At 41.3% G+C, this 16,031-nt stretch overlaps 1 protein-coding gene across 7 annotated transcripts in view; it reads right to left on the bottom strand.

The window, feature by feature from the left end:
- The window catches only part of LOC126457347 (delta(3,5)-Delta(2,4)-dienoyl-CoA isomerase, mitochondrial), a 93,610-nt gene that overhangs the window by 16,212 nt on the left and 61,367 nt on the right, over positions 1-16,031 (bottom strand). For all 7 annotated transcript variants that reach the window (XM_050093573.1, XM_050093575.1, XM_050093571.1 and 4 more), the window contains exons 5-6: positions 10,225-10,351; positions 1,540-1,693 (exon numbers count right to left, since the gene is read on the bottom strand). In XM_050093573.1, coding sequence (XP_049949530.1) covers positions 1,540-1,693; positions 10,225-10,351 — 281 coding nt within the window. The remainder of the gene's footprint in view (positions 1-1,539; positions 1,694-10,224; positions 10,352-16,031) is intronic.

Below are 16,031 nucleotides of genomic sequence, written 5' to 3'. Positions count from 1 at the left end.
GTGTGTATGTCTGAAAGCAAAGACTTAGGCTGAAGGAGTGAGCATTATTGGGCGGGGAATGTTTTCATGGCATCCTCCAGGTTATCTCATCGTTCTGGAAGGCACAATGGATCAACACAAGTATGCATCTCTCTGTGGGGACCATATCCACCCCTACAAGCAATTTGTTTTTCTTTGACATAATGGCATCTACCAGTAGGACAACGCAACATGGTACACAGCTCGCAGTGTGTGTACATGATTCAAAGAGCATAAGAGTGGGTTTACCGTACTTCAAGACAATCAAACTGTCCAGATTTAAACCCAATTGAGAATCTATGGGACCACCTTGATTGGGCTGTTGCACCAGAGATCCTCTATCAAGGAGCCTAGAGCAGCTAGCCACAGCACCGGAGTCAGCATGGCTCCACATCCCTGTCAGTAACTTCCACAAACTCATTGACACTCTTCCTGCACATCTCACACTGCAGAAGGAGGTTATTTAGCCTTTTGACTGGTGGTCACATTAACATGACTGGACTGTGTAGTAATACATTGCTTTGAATGTGCATTCCCAGATTTTTGAAAATAATCCTCTTCATGATGCGCAATGTCTCTCTTGTAACATCTGTCACTGGAGAGTGAAGAGCATCTCAGTGACACTTGGACATTTTCTAAACGAAACAGTGATAAACTGCACTTATCTTCTTTGGATGTTCTCCATCTCAAGTATTAATTCTGTCTCATAAAGAATCTCTCTTTGCTCATTTTCTGTTAAAAATGCCCATAATTGGGAGAAGAGGGAAGCACGATACCTGCAAGAACAGTTAAAATGTTTTCTAATGTAGTTATTTCTAATTAAATCTTTGTCAATCTTCGAGAATACAACTATGGACGACTTCACAAATATGCATAGTGATCAGCACTGTAAGATAAAATAAGAAAAGTGTACCAGAGTTTACTGAAATAAGCATCACTGGTTTTATTTTTTAATACCAGCAGCCCTTCTACCTCTGGAATTACTACTGCACATTGTGATATTTTACTTGTAGGAAACAAGTGTATTTAATAATAATACAACACCACCAACAACAACATGAGCTTATTGCTTAATAAAATGGTTTTTAAATTATGTTCTTTACTGCACAAGCCACCTCAAAAACATGGTTTATGTTCTTTTCTTTTGTTAGTATTTTATCTCTCATGCAGTAGGATTCTTAAAAGTATGTTCTAACTAAGTTAGATTAAGAACAGTTCTCTTTAAGAACAATTCCCCCTTCACTTGGTCTGAGGAAATTTCCCATCATTTATTTGTAGTGAAAAACTCGAATGGAGATAATCAGATGAAATTTGAAAACATTTTCACTAGTAACAGTCTCACCACGATTTTGCCAAAATTCTTTTGTTAACATTAAATACATTATAAATATAATTTACTTTTTGGGAACTACAGCAAGCAGTTTGCTGTTGAACTGAAAAAATCTAATGTAATAATGTGGAAAATAACAAATTTAAGTTTTAACAATCCATATCTAACATACCCATCAGCACCCAACATACCTTTCTTTATCATCAAAAACTTTGCTGAGAAGTCCAAACTCTTTCGCTTCCGATGACAAAAGTTTACGTGCTGTGTAAGACAATTCTCGACATAAGCTATCATTTCCAGTCACTTTTGGAAGCCTCTGAAGAACACCAACATCTGCAGCCAGTCCTGCAACCATCCCCCAAATCAGAATTTCATAAAAAAACACACAGTTACTAAATACCATATCACAAATTACATTAACTATCTTTAAATGTGACATTAAATGCAAGACTTTTCTCATCTGGCATACTTCCCGTACACACAAATTAAGAAATATGAAATTCATTGCTATGTGCGTAAGCAGTGACAGTTATGCCCCTCATAATAGGCCTTAAAATATTAGTAACAAATTTGTATGTTTTGTAAATAAATTAGGAGCAAAGGCAGTTTCCTTTGTGGTGTGATCTATTTACGAAATTTCAATCACCAACTTTCTCTTCTGAATGTGAAAATATTTGGCTGACACCCACCTACACGGGGAGAAATGATCATCATCATAAAATAAGAGAAATCAGGGCCCAAACGGAAAGATTTAGGTGTTCCTTTTTCTCATGTGCCATTCGAGAGCGGAATGGTAGAGAAGTAGTACGAAAATGGTTTGACGAACCCTCTGCCAGGCACTTAAGTGTGAATTGCAGAGTAACCATGTAGATGTAGATAACAACTTACTGAATAGTAGAAGCACTGAGTCGTCAACAGGAAGACTTAAATCTTCGCTAGCTTTAGAATGAATTATTTTTGATAGATTCTACCAGGACTTTCCATTAATGTGTTAAAATCACTATTTTTATGTTTTAAAAATAATTCATGAAATTTGGTGTTCAATGAGAGTTTCTGCTTATTTATGTGCATGAAAGTAGGTGACAATTATAAACTTGTTTAAAAGGAGATTCACAAGACATTCACCAACAAAAGAAAACCTAGGCAACTGTAGTGACTGTGGCAGCATAACATAGATCTACTGTTGTACTAACTGATCAAACAGCACGTTCAAATAAAAATATTTACTTTAACTGAAAAGCCTTTGCAGAAATGATTTCTTTCCTGATCTAAAAATAACACTTACTATAGAAGTGTACAACTTGACCCTATTCAACTGCAATATCTGTTATGTTTGTGCTTTGAACAGATAAAAGGATTGTCTATTAAGATTTTATGAGCTCTCAACGATGACCTCATTAGAAGCCAAGCACAACTTCTGAGTGAGGACTGATAGGGCAAGAAATTAGCCATAGCCTTCTTAACTGAAACCATCGTGAAATATGCTCAAAATGGACTGCAGGACAGAAGAAAAACTACATCTTGATTGTCACCAGATGAGAACCTAAACCCCACTCCTCCAAAATGCATTCCAGGTATGTCGCCTAACTGTTTCAAACCATCGTGACATGGTAATTTATTATCTTCAGTTAACCAATATATCAAGTCAGTTTTACTGTTCAAAAATGCCACATACAGAAGTACAGTAGAAGTAATATTTATAATACTGTTACATTCTCTATTCAGAGTGTGACACAAGGAATTTTGCAGCTGCAAGCTGTGTTTTTATGGAGCTAGGTGAAATGCACTAAAAGTATACTTTTAGTTTTAACAAAACTGAACAGTAAACTACACAGACTTTGTGGACTTTACAGTAAATGTTGGAATGGCTGTTGTACATGTTCTGTGTACAATGAATTTCCAATTAGAACTTTGCTCAAGTGATTGTATTTGTTGCAGCGTTAACTTCACTCAGTGAAGACTTGACCACTATTATAAACACTGTTCACTGTAAACACTATGCGGACTGTCTATGCCATTATTCACCACACCTATTCAAAGATGCACATAGGAGAGCTTTCATGAAACGTAAAATACAAAGTTATTACATTTTCAGTATTAACATAAAAAAGCAAAGTTAGTTAACTCATAGAGAATGAATTTTTTTAACTATTACTTATATACCCTCAAAATGGCATAATGGTAGGTTCTACTTTTATGAAAGGCAACTTTGGATTAATGTACGCAGCGATACCAGCACAACATTTATGTTTTAATTATGTGTGCTTTTATTTCTGACACACTGATTTTCCCTGCCACATTTTATCTGAAACAAAATGACCATGTGACTTTCAGTATTGTAACAAATGTGTACAACTAATAATGTTACAAGATCCGATGATGACAGCATACATCTGTCGAAACTGGTCATAGTAATAAAAAGAATTGCTAGTGATCTTGACTAACTTGATTCTTCAGGAACATCAAACATATATAAAAATACACATTTTTTGGAACAAAAAATCAGGGCTGATTGACAATGACACCAGCTTTTTTTTTTTTTTTCCTATTTGAAAAGATTACCTCTCAAGTTTCAAACATTTCAGATTTCTTACGATAGCAAGAATTTTGAATATAGATATTTTCATAATTATACAATTTTCAGAAAATACAATATATTCATTAAAAAGAAGGAAACTAGGGTTTCAAAGAAGATATGTCAATCATAAAAAGACAGTAAAGTAGTCATTACCGGTAATCTGGATATTGTTTCGAACACTACAGTGCTTTACTAAGCATGGTAATTTTGGAGGTCTTCCTCGTCTTTCTCCAGCCTTTGAACTGACTTACCCAGCCAGTTATGTAGGGGTCTTTCACATTGTGGATGCTGAACTGTGATTTTTCACATCAACAAACATTGCCACAGGTGAAAGAGTTGATAAATAATAGGTAAAAATACTAGGACAAACCAGGGATTGAATCTGTCGGGTTCAGCTAAACTGGTGGCTATCCAACCTTTGCCTAACGTGATTCGGAAGAATGAAGACCTTCAGTTGAGCAACAATAACTTTATTGCGAGTACGTATCTGACGACGCCCGGCATGCATGGACAGATCCGAGCTATAAAATTTGCTTCCGCCCTATACAGAGGATCCTTAATCCTCGGAATCTTCCGTAGTTAGGAGAGAAAACAGTACTCGTCCACACCAGTCAAGAGACACGGAACTACTCACTAACTCAAAAAACAAGGAATAATAACAATAAACAGAACGTATATAAAAGCTAGAAAACACAGCGCCTCTAGAGGCTGGGCGCGGAACTACACTGACGTCGTGTACAGTAATTACGACCACACACCACAGCACTGACACATGCGCACAGCACACACACACGCCGGCGAGCTTGAATTAGCGCACGGCAGCGTCGCTACATCAGCCCCCCGGGCGGAAGCGGAGCGTTGGCGTCGAGATACCGCGCCGGAAAGTGCACCCGACGTCCAGAACGGGTCGTCCTCGTCGGAGGAGGAGGAACAACGTCAGGAGGCGGATGTTGTGCTGCGTTGGGCGGCGGATGTTGAAGTGCCGGCGCCAGAGATGTGGCGTCAGTGTCTGGAACAGCGGTAGGTGGATGCCTACGACGAGGTGCCACTAGTGGGGTGTCAGGAAAAACATACGCAGGTTTAACCCCATTCAACACAACAGTCGTGGTTTTGCCATTCACTAGGATATCCATGGTGTGGGCACTGCGCCGTAGCACTTCATATGGACCAGAATAAGGAGCTTGTAGAGGCGGTTTAATGCCCTCAGTGTGGAGCATGACGTGACGACATTGTTCCAGGTCCTGGTGCACGAAAGTGGGCGGCTTGCCATGACGTGTGGCTTTCGGAGGGCGAATCTTTGATACATGGTCCCTCAATCGTCGCAAGAAATCCGGCTGGCCAGTAGCAACTGTCTCTGTGGCATCGGCGTCTACAAAGTCACCAGGAAGGCGCAGTGTTTCTCCATAAACCAGTTTTGCCGCTGACGACCCCAGGTCTGGTTTGAAAGTCGTCCGTAAGCCTAACAAGACCACTGGTAGTGCGGCTGTCCAGGTTTCTTCGTGGCACATCAGCGCAGCCTTCAAACAACGGTGCCAGCGTTCGATCATTCCGTTGCTTGCTGGGTGATAACTTGTGATCTTATGGTGGGTGTAACCACAAAACTTGGCCAGCTGTGAGAACAGGTCTGATTCAAATTGCCATCTGCGGTCAGTGGTAATATGTAGTGGGCATCCAAATCTTGCCAACCAAGTCATTGCAAAAGCGGAAGCTAATGTGTCTGCTGTGATATTATCCACCGGCACTGCCTCCGGCCAACGCGTAAAACGGTCGATCATTGTAAACAGATATCTTTGCCCGTTCGAAGGTGGAAGTGGTCCGACTACATTTAAATGAACGTGCGCAAAGCGGGCGGTGGTATCCGGAAAATCGCCGATCGATGCGTGTACATGACGGTTAATCTTGCAGAGTTGGCACTGAAGACGAGATTGGACCCACTCGCGGCAGTCTTTTTGCATGCCTGGCCACACGAATCGTTGCGATGCTAGGCGGAATGTCGGGCGTACCCCGGGATGGCACAATCCATGTACTATATCAAAGGCTTGTCTTCTAAAAGCCGGCGTCAGAAAGGGACGAGGTCGGCCGCGAGAAACGTCGCAGTATAGCTGTGTATCTTCCCCCGGAACATCAACGAGTTTCAGTTGCAATGCGGAAGCCGTGTCTTTAACATAGGCAAGGAGTTCTTCGTCGTCTCTCTGTGCCTGTGCCAGTGCAGGAAAGTCTATGGTACTGGAAACACTGCTGATCCGTGAAAGGCAATCCGCAACAATGTTGTCGATCCCAGAAATATGTCTAATGTCGGTAGTAAACTGGGCCACAAACTCAAGGTGATGAAATTGACGGGGAGAGCAGTTGACACTATTCCGACGGAAGGTGAACGTGAGTGGCTTGTGGTCTGTATATATCGTGAAAGTTCGCGCTTCCACTTGGGGGCGAAAATATTTCACTGCCTGGTATACTGCCAGGAGCTCACGGTCATATGTGCTCCATTTTCTCTGTGCAGGCGAAAGCTTGTGGGAATAATACGCCAGTGGCTGCCATGCGTTGTCGGACCATTGTTGTAACGCGGCACCAATCGCCGTCTGGCTCGCATCTACGACAATTGCTAATGGCGCGTCGAGCCATGGGTGTGCGAGAAGCGCCGCGTCGGCCATGCTCTTCTTTGTTGCCTCGAACGCAGAACACATGTCCTCTGTCCACTGTATCAGAGACTTGCTATTTACTTTGGGGCCTGATAATGCCGCCGTCAAAGGTTCCTGCAGCTCCGCAGCATGCGGAAGGTGTCGTCGATAAAAATTGAGCATCCCCAAAAACCGACGTAATTCTTTTATCGTAGTTGGTCGGGGTAGCTGCAAGATAGCGTCCACCTTCTCGGACAGAGGAAGAGAGCCTTCAGCAGAAATCTTATGGCCAAGAAATGTCACCTCTGACTGCCCAAAAATACACTTGTCCACGTTCAAGACGACACCGTAACGCTCCAATCGCTCGAAAATCTCTCACAGATGTTGTCGGTGTTGATTGTGGTCAGCAGAGAACACTAACACATTGTCCAGCTAGGCGAAACAGAACGGCAGCCCCTGGAGAACCGAGTCTATAAACCTTTGCCAGGTCTGAGCGGCATTGCGTAAACCAAAAGTCATAAATTTGCTTTCAAATAAACCGAAAGGCGTTATTATTGCAGTCTTTGGAATGTCGTCATTGGCCACCGGAATCTGTGTATACGCTTTAGCGCAGTCCAGAACTGTGAACACCGTGGCACCATGTAAAGCGTGATTATAATCTCTCAGTAACGGAACGGGATATCTGTCCGGTACTGTTCGCACGTTAAGCGCACGGTAGTCACTGCATGGGTGCCAAGCTCCACCCTTCTTCAGAACAAGATGTAATGCGGAGGACCACGGGCTCTTGGATGGCCGCATTATGCCCTCGCGAATCATGGCGTCAAATTCTGCCTTCGCTATCTTCAATCGGTCCGGAGCGAGACGCCTAGGTCGGCATGCTACTGGGGGACCATCAGTCGTTGAATGTGATGCACCGTGTCATGTGGTATGAACCTAGGAGCGCCGGGTGGCCTGGTCAAGTTCGGATAGTTAAGCAGTAATTCAGTGTACTCACCCTCTGTAGCATGGACCAACTTGGCACTGTGCGTTGCGGTGTTGCGACGGAAACCCGTGACTGCTAAGCCAGTGACGCTGTCTACCAAGCGTGCGTTCGCGACGTCCGGCAGCAGGTGCTAGTGCGCGACGAGATCAGCCCCGACAGTCGCCTCCGTGACGTCAGCCACTGTAAAATTCCACTCGTACGCGCGACATAGGCCGAGATTAAGCTCCATCCTCTGTGTGCCATATGTTGCGATGGAAGAATTGTTGGCAGCCGTCAGACGGAAGGCAGTTGGCGGCCGGCAACGATGTATGGCTGTTCGTGGTATGATACTCAGGTCCGACCCAGTGTCAATTAAAAACTTAACGCCGGAACTCCTATCGGTAACGAACAGGCGCTTGGAGGATAACTGGCAGTCGGTTGCGCCTATTGTCGACCGCCGGTGGCGTTTGGGTGCGAGCATGGCGATGTGCACTTCCTTGCTTGATCGCCGAATCGTCGGTGGTACCAGCACAACAGTACCTCGCCTTGTGGAGTGGTAGTACCGCCGGAAGATCTGCTTCTCGAACGCCGCCGTCTGTATCGGCTTCTTCTATTATTGTCGTCGTCACGTGCCAGCAGCGCACTGACCTGGGCGCACAAAAGCTCAACCTTGGCAGCGAGAGAATAATGGTCGGTTCATGCTACAGACGCGGTACTGTTTGCACTGTTGTCCAACGCCGCGACTGCGCTGACCGGAGCAGGTGTGATCGCGTCCTGAATCCGGTCTGCTAGCTGCGCCACGTCATCCAGCGGCATGTCCGTTTGTGAGGCGATTATGGCTTTTATTTGCTGCGGCAACCTACTGCTCCACAGCGTTCTGAGCAGACTGTCTGGCACAGTAACGGTGTCAACTTTGCTGCGTAGATGTCGCAGGTATTGAGAAGGCTTCCTGTCGCCAATTTCTTCCTGTGTCAGAACCTGACGTATCTGGTCCTCTTGTGACGCGGCCACCCGCCGAATCAACTCTGATTTTAGCCTGGCATAAGCTCCAGCCTCGGGCGGTGCTGTGATTATGTCCTGCACCTCGGCTGCATAACGTCGGTCGAGTTGGCTCACAATCAGCGCAAATTTAGTTGCTTCGACCGTTATTCCAGCGCAGCTAAAACTTGCCTCTGCCTGCGCGAACCAGAGTACCGGGTTGTCGGGCCAGAATGGCGGCAAACGGACTGCAATCCTGGAGATGGCCTGCTGTTCGGTCATTATGTGCTCGTTACTTGCGTAGCTCACGGCTGCTTCTTCTTAATCATGTCGGTCTCTGCTTGAATCACGTTGGGGTCACAACTTGTCGGGTTCAGCTAAACTGGTGGCTGTCCGACCTTTGCTTAACGTGATTCGGAAGAATGAAGACCTTCAGTTGAGCAACAATAACTTTATTGCGAGCACGTATCTGACGACGCCCGGCATGCATGGACAGATCGGAGCTATAAAATTTGCTTCCGGCCTATACAGAGGATCCTTAATCCTCGGAAACTTCCGTAGTTAGGAGAGAAAACAGTACTCGTCCACACCAGTCAGGAGACACGGAACTACTCACTAACTCAAAAAACAAGGAATAATAACAATAAACAGAACTATATAAAAGCTAGAAAACACAGCGCCTCTAGAGGCTGGGCGCGGAACTACACTGACGTCATGTACAGTAATTACGACCGCACACCACAGCACTGACACACGCGCACAGCACACACACACACACCAGCGAGCTTGAATTAGCGCGCGGCAGCGTCGCTACAAATCCAAGAACTTTTGGCTTGTAGTTTGGCAATTTATCTTTTAGTCACTGAGTCACATGATGCCAATAATAAAATCATTTAAAAAATAAAAATAAACAGTAATTAGCAAGTCAAATCTTCAAGTGCATGCAGTTTTTATAAATTGTAAGTTCTGAATATCTAATTTAAGAAAAATGTGTTTTATGAACTAGCTACATTATTAGCATCAGTCAAATACATGCTAAATAATAAGGTTTAGACAAATTCAGCTCAAGTAAGAATTTAGGGATATCATGTAGCCTATACATGGCAAAGACATTAAGTTTGGAAAGGAGACAGGGAAAAATAAACTAGTATTTATGTTAAGAGTGGTTTTATAATTAGTGGAGCTATTTCACATTGCTTGGTTTTAGTGACAGTGTGTATTTTAATAGATTTAAGCATTTGTGAATTCTTTACACATTTCAAATATATAACTTCAGGATCATTTCTTCCCCCTCTATATTCAACAGTACTGCCATTTGTTATTAGCCTCACTTATTCAGAAAGCTGCCTGTGAACAAACAGCTTCTGAAGAAGATCTCGACAGATGAGACCATGCAGGGAGTGGGGAAAGTCAGGTATGGGGTTGACAGAAAATGATGTTAACTGAAAACGTCAGGAATTACCCAAATTCTTCAACCTCGGCATAACTTGTATATAGCCAAATTAAGCCACCAGTTATAAAATTTCATCAACAAAATCAACCTTGATAACTGTAAATGCACAAAAATCAATCTAAATATATAACAAGTTTCAGGTAAATGAATTAATAACTTTGAACACAAACAACCAATTACATACAAACAAAAACCACAATTCCATTTTGGAGACCAGAATCAACAGTTGCACATGGTTAGTGTGTGCCTTTAAATGTAAATAAAAAGGAGGAAAATCATTTCACATACCTATGGCAACTTCTTTCACCTGAAACCATGCATCTTTAGTGCAATATCTAATGTCCGCTGCTGTCACCAAGTTAATACCGGCACCAATGCAAGCACCATGGATTGCAGCAATGACTGGTTTAGGACACTAGAGAAGTTAGACAATAAAATATTAATTAATCTGTATATCTAGAAATAGAAGAAGTGATATAATGAGAAATTATCAGAGTACTGGACAATAAGTGCAACAACACACTTAGAATTCTACAAAAACCTGCTATTTCTACTGAATGTCAAATTTTACTACACTATATACTAATAATTATTTTAATTGCAACAGAGTCAACAGCCACCACAAATTTCCTGATTGATAACATTTTACCGTACAGACTGTAATTTGTTGACTTCATACAATCTTCTGTTTTCTGTCCTTATGCAAAATTTTCACTGTCAAGCCACTTTCAAAGCAGACCTTTGAAAATTGCTTCAGAAAGAAAAATGCACAGCAATAGAAAAAATTTCTTCATTTACCCAAAAACGACCAGTGCAGTAATATAATTACAGTGGTTCCTATATTAACACTTAGTTAAATAAGCCTACATTAACTCCTGCTTAAATAAGCCTACATTAACTCTTGCTTAAATAAGCCTATATTAACTCTTGCTTAAACAAGAAGCAGCTTAATTTTTCAATGAACTCCTCGACATAATAGGAGTGACCCATGAGGAAACGCTTCAGTTTCGATTTGAATGCGCATGGATTACTGCTAAGATATTTGAATTCGAGTGGTAGTTTATTGAAAATGGATGGAGCAGTATACTGTACACCTTTCTGCACAAGAGTTAGGGAAATCCGATCCAAATGCAGGTTTGATTTCTGCCGGATATTAACTGAGTGAAAGATGCTTATCCTTGGGAAAAAGCTAAGGTTGTTAACAAGAAATGACAGTAAGGAATATATATAGGAAACATTCCACGTGGGAAAAATATATCTAAAAACAAAGATGATGAGACTTACCAAACAAAAGCGCTGGCAGGTCGATAGACACACAAACATACACACAAAATTCTAGCTTTCGGAACCAACGGTTGCTTCGTCAGGAAAGAGGGAAGGAGAGGGAAAGACGAAAGGATGTGGGTTTTAAGGGAGAGGGTAAGGAGTCATTCCAATCCCAGGAGCGGAAAGACTTACCTTAGGGGGAAAAAAGGACAGGTATACACTCGCATACACACACATATCCATCCACACATACACAGACACAAGATCAGTTTGGGTTCCAGAGAGATGTAGGAACACGCAAGGCAATACTGAACCTACGACTTCTCATAGAAGATAGGTCGAGGAAAGGCAAACTTACATTTATAGAATTTAGAGAAAGCTTTTGACTATGTTGACTGGAAGAATCCCTTTCAAATTTTGAAAGTGGTGGGGGTTAAATACAGGAAGCGAAAAGCTATTTACAATTTGTACGGAAACCAGGCAATAGCTATAAGAGTTGAGGGGCAGGAGTGGGAAGCAATGGTGAGAAGAGAGCGAGACAGGGTTGTAGCCTACCCCGATGTTATTTAATCTGTAGATCTAGCATGCAGTGAAAGAAACAAAAGAAAAATTTGGAATAGGAATTAAAATCCATGGAGAAGAAATAAAAACTTTGAGGTTCACTGATGACACTGTAATTCTGTCGGAGACAGCAAAGGACCTGGAAGAGCAGTTGAGCAAAAAAAGTTATGATGGCCGAAGCAGAGAGGATATAAAATTTAGACTGGCAATGGCAAGGAAAGCGTTTCTGAAGAAGAGAAATTTGCTAACATCGAGTATAGATTTAAGTGTTAGGAAGTCTTTTCTGAAAGTATTTGTATAGAGTGTAGCCATGTATGGAAGTGAACATGGATGATAAATAGTTTGGGCAAGAAGAGAATAGAAGCTTTTGAAATGTGTTGCTACAAAAGAATGCTGAAGATTAGATGGGTAGATCACATAACTAATGAGGAGGTATTGAACAGATCTGGGGAGAAGAGAAATTTAGGGCACAACCTGACTAGAAGATGGGATCGGTTGGTAGGACACATTCTGTGGCATCAAGGGACCACCAATTAGCACCGGAGGGAAATGGGTGGGGTAAAAGTCACAGAGGGAGACCAAGAGACGAAAGCATTAAGCAGATTCAGAACAATGTAGGTTGCAGCAGTTACTCAGAGGTGAAGAAATTTCCACAGGATAGAGTAGCATGGAGAGCTGCATCAAACCGGTCTTTGGACTGAAGACCACAACAACAACAAGCAGCTATGAAATACTCAATTCATATTTTTTCCTAAAATAAAAAAATCCAACTGATAGTCCTATTCCACATCTCTTAGGATATAATTTGTGAAGAGCAGGAAGATGGATTTCAAATGACCAGAATCCTGTAATCATTCTTTAATAGGACATGTAGGCCATACCACGACATAGTTTAAACCCTGCTCTGTTACACTGACACAGCATCACATAGTCTGTGCAGCTGTTTGTGCTGCAGGTTATTTAACAAGTATTTGTCACTTCAGTACTCTGCTCCATAGATACTTCCCAGCCAGTTATCACAAAACAAATAAAGAGTTCAATATCTTTGCACTGGTAGCCAGTAAAACCTCAACATCCTCAGGTTTTATGCTTTACATGCATTAATTCTTTAGGTGACAATTTTTTTGACTTAAAAATGAAATAAGTCAGCATGTACTATTTGGGAATAATAAAGAATAAAACTGCTTGATTCATTATTTACTTCTCTGTTCATCATGAGGTATGGTGTGGTAATTATCAATGCCACTGAATTGGGGGAAAAAGTTTATACATTGTAATTCCAATGGTGTATATATATTTACTGCTGTCACTGAAAATGTTAATACAATTCAGATAGATAATGTGTTGCGTGGTAGGTACTTCTGTTATTATAGATAAGATGGGCATTTTACTAAAATAAATACTCTCAACAGCCAGAACATTATGCCACCAAATTGCGAGTTCTTCCATGTTTGCCATAAACATGTGTGTAGGTAATCTTGGATGAATTTTACAATGGCACCTGCTACCCACAAATAGGTTGCACAAGTCCTGTTGATTATAAGAGGCCCATCTGTAACTTTTCCTATGTCATTCTGAGAAATGCCAGTAGGGTAAACATTGATAAATTTGGGGGACTGACACTCACCAACATATTTCTCTAGCTAGCATGAACACAACTCTGGCCTTACAGGAAATGTAAAAGGTTATTCTATCAAAAGGAGCAACTTGTCAACAATAATATTAATGTAGCCCACAGCTTTTATTGTGTCATTTGTAACCACCAAAGGTTGCATGATATCATAAGTGAATTTCCCTGGCTGCGTAGTGCTGCACCCACTGGTCTACATTCACGGTGAACTGGAAGTGCCAAGCAGAAATTCTATGCAAATGGCAGAGTGAAAACCACTGATGTGAAGCAATACAGCAGGTCCAGTACTTCTTGCTTGACAATCTCAGAAAAATCTGACATTCACTGGGCAATTCCTCATGTTTAGTGGACTCAAAAATATTTTAATTTTTTTTTATTGGTTATCATTTAGAAACAAAGGCCGTTTTAGTTTCAGGCAAAGAGCACTCTTTTGCATTTACAATAATCTGTAGTTTCTTAAATTATTCAGTAATAGGCTGCCCCAGACATATCAGATCAGAAGCATTTAGCTCAGCACACAATGGACTATAAATTCCTTCGGTCATTAATGAAAGTTTGGTGCAGGAAGTGGAGAATAAGGTGAGAGAAAACAGACGCTTTATGATTTCCTCCTTGTGGGATGATTTTCCTAATGTTTCTTGTAGTGTTTTGTACGGCATCGTGACCGAGCACTTGAATTACCGGAAACTGTGCGCACGTTAGGTACCGAAAATGTTGACGGATGTGCACAAAACCAAACGTTTAGACAGTGAATTGACTTTCCTTGAGCGGTACCACAATGATGGTGATGATTCCTTAAGCCAAATTGTTATGGCCGATGAAACATGGGTGACCTAAGTCAAACCAGAAACAAAGCAACAGTCCATGGAAGTTGAGCAAGGGCATCGTTTTGCTGCAAGACAATGCCCGTCCGCATGTGGCGAATCAGACCAAAGATCTCATCACATCTTTTCGATGGGAAACTCTAGATCATTCTCCGTACAGCCCCGATCTTGTGCCCAGTGACTACCATCTGTTCCTGCACTTGAAGAAACACCTGGGTGGTCAGCATCTTCAAGACGATGACGTCAAAACAGTGGTGATGCAGTGGTTAACAAGTCAGATGGCAGACTTCTATGTGGAGGGTGTTCAAAAATTGATACAACGTTATGACAAGTGCCTCAATATTGACGGAAATTATGTAGAAAAGTAGATTAAGGTACAGGGTTTCGTTGTTGTTGTTGTTGTTGTTGTTGTTGCTGTTGTTGTTGTCTTCAGTCCTGAGACTGGTTTGATGCAGCTCTCCATGCACAGGCTTTCATGTAAAAATAAAATTATTGAGATATCTTAGCATGTCTTTTTTTAATTTCAAAACAGTACTTACTTAAAAATATGCCTCATATTTCTTAATATATTTTTAATGGCTCGAAGTTATTGATCACAAATTTAAAAAATTCAATTTTTGAACTGTGTTTCTCCACAGAAAAAGTAATTTCTCAGCCTCAATATTTTTTTGTGCTATTACACTATACAGTATAGTTACTGTTTATTGAGTAGCAATGGTAAGGAATTTACACTTTAAAAAATGCTCTGTTTTCAAAAATAGATGTTTTCAATTTTTTCATTCTTTGGCCTAAAATATCTTTGTTAGTGGACCAGATAAAATCTGAAAATTACATATTTAATAGACCTTTATGATATCAAACTACTGTATAAATTTCAACTTTGAGATTCAGTGGGAAGTTATGAAAATATCACCAATATGAGTCCAAAATAAGTTTCTTAATATTTGCAATATCTGGACTAATATAAGTGTACCAGTTACATAACTTAAGCATATCTACAATAATTAATTACGGTATCTTGCTCTCACCTTATTTGTTTTTACTATGTTGTTCACTGAACAAAAGAGAAATTTCTTCACTCAGTTTGGGCATCAGGTTAAAAGTTCACCCAGTTGTAACTATAACTCCAGGGGAGACAGCTTATTCAGTACATTTTTGACAGGCATCCAGACTCAACCATTTTCAACTTTTTTAAACAAGGGCCTTGGTAAAATATAAAATGTACATCTTGGTTTTGACAATCAATATTATCAACTTCAGCACTCCACCATTGTTTGCCATAAACACAAGCCACTATGTCCTCATTTGGAAGTGTCAGTGGTACAAGTTTTCCACAATGGTGAAGCTCACAAGGGAACCTCCCCATCGCACCCCCCTCAGATTTAGTTATAAGTTGGCACAGGGATAGGCCTTGAAAAACTGAACACAGATCAATCGAGAAAACAGGAAGAAGTTGAGTGGAACTATGAAAAAAATAAGCAAAATATACAAACTGAGTAGTCCATGCGCAACATAAGCAACATCAAGGCGGGTATGAGCTAATGAGTGCCGTAGTCCCGTGGTTAGCGTGAGCAGCTGCGGAATGAGAGGTCCTTGGTTCAAGCCTTCTCACGAGTGAAAAATTTAATTTTTTATTTTCAGACAATTATCAAAGTTCAGACACTCACACATAATCAACTTCGCTCTCCAAAATTCCAGGACATGTTCAGATTTGCTTGGACATATGCAGGATTTGACGGTCTACACACGGAAACATTTGAAAACGTAAAAAACATGTTTTGACAGAGCACAGGGAAAACTGTGCGACTGTGAAA

This window comes from Schistocerca serialis, chromosome 2, assembly GCF_023864345.2.
Source record: "Schistocerca serialis cubense isolate TAMUIC-IGC-003099 chromosome 2, iqSchSeri2.2, whole genome shotgun sequence".
Taxonomy (NCBI): domain Eukaryota; kingdom Metazoa; phylum Arthropoda; class Insecta; order Orthoptera; family Acrididae; genus Schistocerca; species Schistocerca serialis.
Note: the sequence above shows the minus strand (reverse complement) of the source record. Positions and strands in the feature narration are given on the sequence as shown.